The 2,500-nt window shown below is 40.5% G+C and overlaps 1 protein-coding gene across 2 annotated transcripts in view; it reads left to right on the top strand.

Moving 5' to 3' along the window:
- The window catches only part of LOC115126541 (electrogenic sodium bicarbonate cotransporter 4-like), a 112,211-nt gene that overhangs the window by 5,774 nt on the left and 103,937 nt on the right, over positions 1-2,500 (top strand). For both annotated transcript variants that reach the window (XM_065017378.1, XM_065017379.1), the window contains exon 2: positions 566-630. In XM_065017378.1, coding sequence (XP_064873450.1) covers positions 567-630 — 64 coding nt within the window. In that variant the 5' untranslated portion in view covers position 566. The remainder of the gene's footprint in view (positions 1-565; positions 631-2,500) is intronic.

Consider the following 2,500-nt stretch of genomic DNA (forward strand, 5'->3'; position numbering starts at 1 on the left):
CAAGTGAGGTAGATAATATATACAGTGAATATATAAAGTGAAATAAACAATAAAAATGAACAGTAAACATTACACATACAGAAGTTTCAAAACAATAAAGACATTACAAATGTCATATATATATATATATATATATATACAGTGTTTTAACAATGTACAAATGGTAAAGGACACAAGATAAAATAAATAAGCATAAATATGTGTTGTATTTACAATGGTGTGTGTTCTTCACTGGTTGCCCTTTTCTCGTGGCAACTGTTCACAAATCTTGCTGCTGTGATGGCACACTGTGGAATTTCACCCAGTAGATATGGGAGTTTTTCAAAATTGGATTTGTTTTCGAATTCTTTGTGGATCTGTGTAATCTGAGGGAAATATGTCTCTCTAATATGGTCATACATTGGGCAGGAGGTTAGGAAGTGCAGCTCAGTTTCCACCTCATTTTGGGGGCAGTGAGCACATAGCCTGTCTTCTCTTGAGAGCCATGTCTCAATAGCAAGGCTATGCTCTCTCTCTCTCTGTCTCTCTCTCTGTGTCTCTCTCTCTGTCTCTGTCTCTCTCTCAGGATGGCACATGATTGGCAGGGAGGTAGAAGTAGGAGTCACCAACGATATGAGGAAGATGATGAAGGTGAGTACGGCCACACACACACACACACACAAACACACACACACACACACACACAGTTGTGTAGTGTGTGCAATGTCCACTGTATGGAAGGAACAGACATCTGTAAGTCCAATACGTCAAGTAGAGTTTTAAGGAAGATAATGTCGATGATAACCTCTCTTCTCTTTCTCTCTCTTCCCTCTCCCTCTACTCTCCTCTCTCTCTCTTCTTGCTCTCCTCTCTCTCTCCTCGCTCTCTTCTCTCTCAGTATTCATGTATATGTGTATGTGTAAATGTGTGGATGTAAGTGACACAGATATTAAGTGACGTGTGTGTAGTATGTGTGTCATGTGTGTGTAGTGTGTAGTGTGTGTGTGATGTGTGTGTGTGTGTGTGTGTGTGTGCTAGTATTAGTGTGTAGTGTGTGTGTGTGTGTGTAGTAGAGTCGAATATGTAAATGTGTGTGTGTGTGTGTGCATGTGTGTGTGTGTGTGTAGTAGTAATGTGTGTGTGTGTGTGTGTGTAGACGTGTGATAATAGTAATGTGTGTAATAATGATGTAATGAAATATGTGTGTGATGTGTGTGTGTATGTATATAATGTGTGATGTAAGTGTAATGTGTAATGTGTGTATCAATGTGTGTGTGTATGTGTGTGTGTGTGTGAATGTTAATGTGTGTGTGTGTGTGTGTGTAATGGTAATGTGTGTGTGTGTGTGTAGTGTGAGTATTGTGAATGTGTATGTGTGTGTGTGTGTGTAAAGTGTGTGTGTGTGTGTGTGTGTGTGTAATGTGTGAGTAATGATGTGTGGTGTGTGTGTAAAGTGTGTGTGTGTGTGTGTGTGTGTGTAGTGTGTGTAGTGTGTGTAGTGTATGTGATGTGTGTGTGGTATGCAAGTGTGTGTGTGTGTGTGTGTGTGTGTGTAGTGTAGTGTAGTGTGTGTAGTATAGTGTGTGTGTGAGTAGTATTATTATGTGTGTGTGTGTGTAATGTGTGTGAAATGTCAGTGTGTGTGTGTGTGATGTGTGTGTGTGTGTGTGTAATGTGTGTGTGAAGTGCATGTGTGTGTGTGTATGTGTGTGTGTGTGTGTGTGTGAGAAATGTGTGTGTGTGTGTGTGTGTGTGTGTGTAATGTGTGTGTGTGTGTGATGTGTGATGTGTTGTGTGTGTGTGTAAGTGTGTGTGTGGTGTGTGTGTTGTGTGTGTGTGGTGATGTGTGTATGTGTGTGTGTGTGTGTGTGTGTGTGTGTGTGTGTGTGTGTGAATGATGTGTGTGTGTGTGTGGCGTAAGATAGTGTGTGTTGTGTGTGTGTGTGTAATGTGTGTGTGTGTGTGTGTGTGTATTGTGATGTGATGTGTGTGTATAGTGTGTGTGTGTGTGTGTGTTGTGATGTGTTAGCAATGTGTGTGTATGTGTGTGTGTATGTGTGTATGTATTAGTGAGATGTAATGTGTGTGTGAAGTATGTGTGAATGTGATGTGTGTGTGTGATGTGTGTAAGTAATGTGTGTGTAAGTGATATGTGTGTGTGTGTGAGGAATGTGATGTGTGGTAGTGATGTGTGTGTGTGTGTGTATGTGTGTGTGGTGTGTGTGTGTGTGTGTGATGTGAAAATGTGTGATGTATTGTTAGTATGTGTGATCAATGTGTGTGAATGTGTGTAATGTATGTGTGTGTTAGTGTGTGTGTGTTAATGTGTGTGTGTTAAGATGATTAGTAATGTGTGTGTGTGTGTGTGTGTGTGTGATGTGTGTGTGTGTGATGTGTGATGTGTGTGTGTGTGATGAAATGTGTGTGTGTGAGTATTAGTATTAGTGTGTGTAATGATGTGTGTGTTGTGTGTGTGTGATGTATGGACATGTATGTGTGTGTGTAATAGTGATGAGTATGT

The sequence above is a fragment of the Oncorhynchus nerka genome, linkage group LG4 (genome assembly GCF_034236695.1).
Source record: "Oncorhynchus nerka isolate Pitt River linkage group LG4, Oner_Uvic_2.0, whole genome shotgun sequence".
Lineage (NCBI taxonomy): Eukaryota > Metazoa > Chordata > Actinopteri > Salmoniformes > Salmonidae > Oncorhynchus > Oncorhynchus nerka.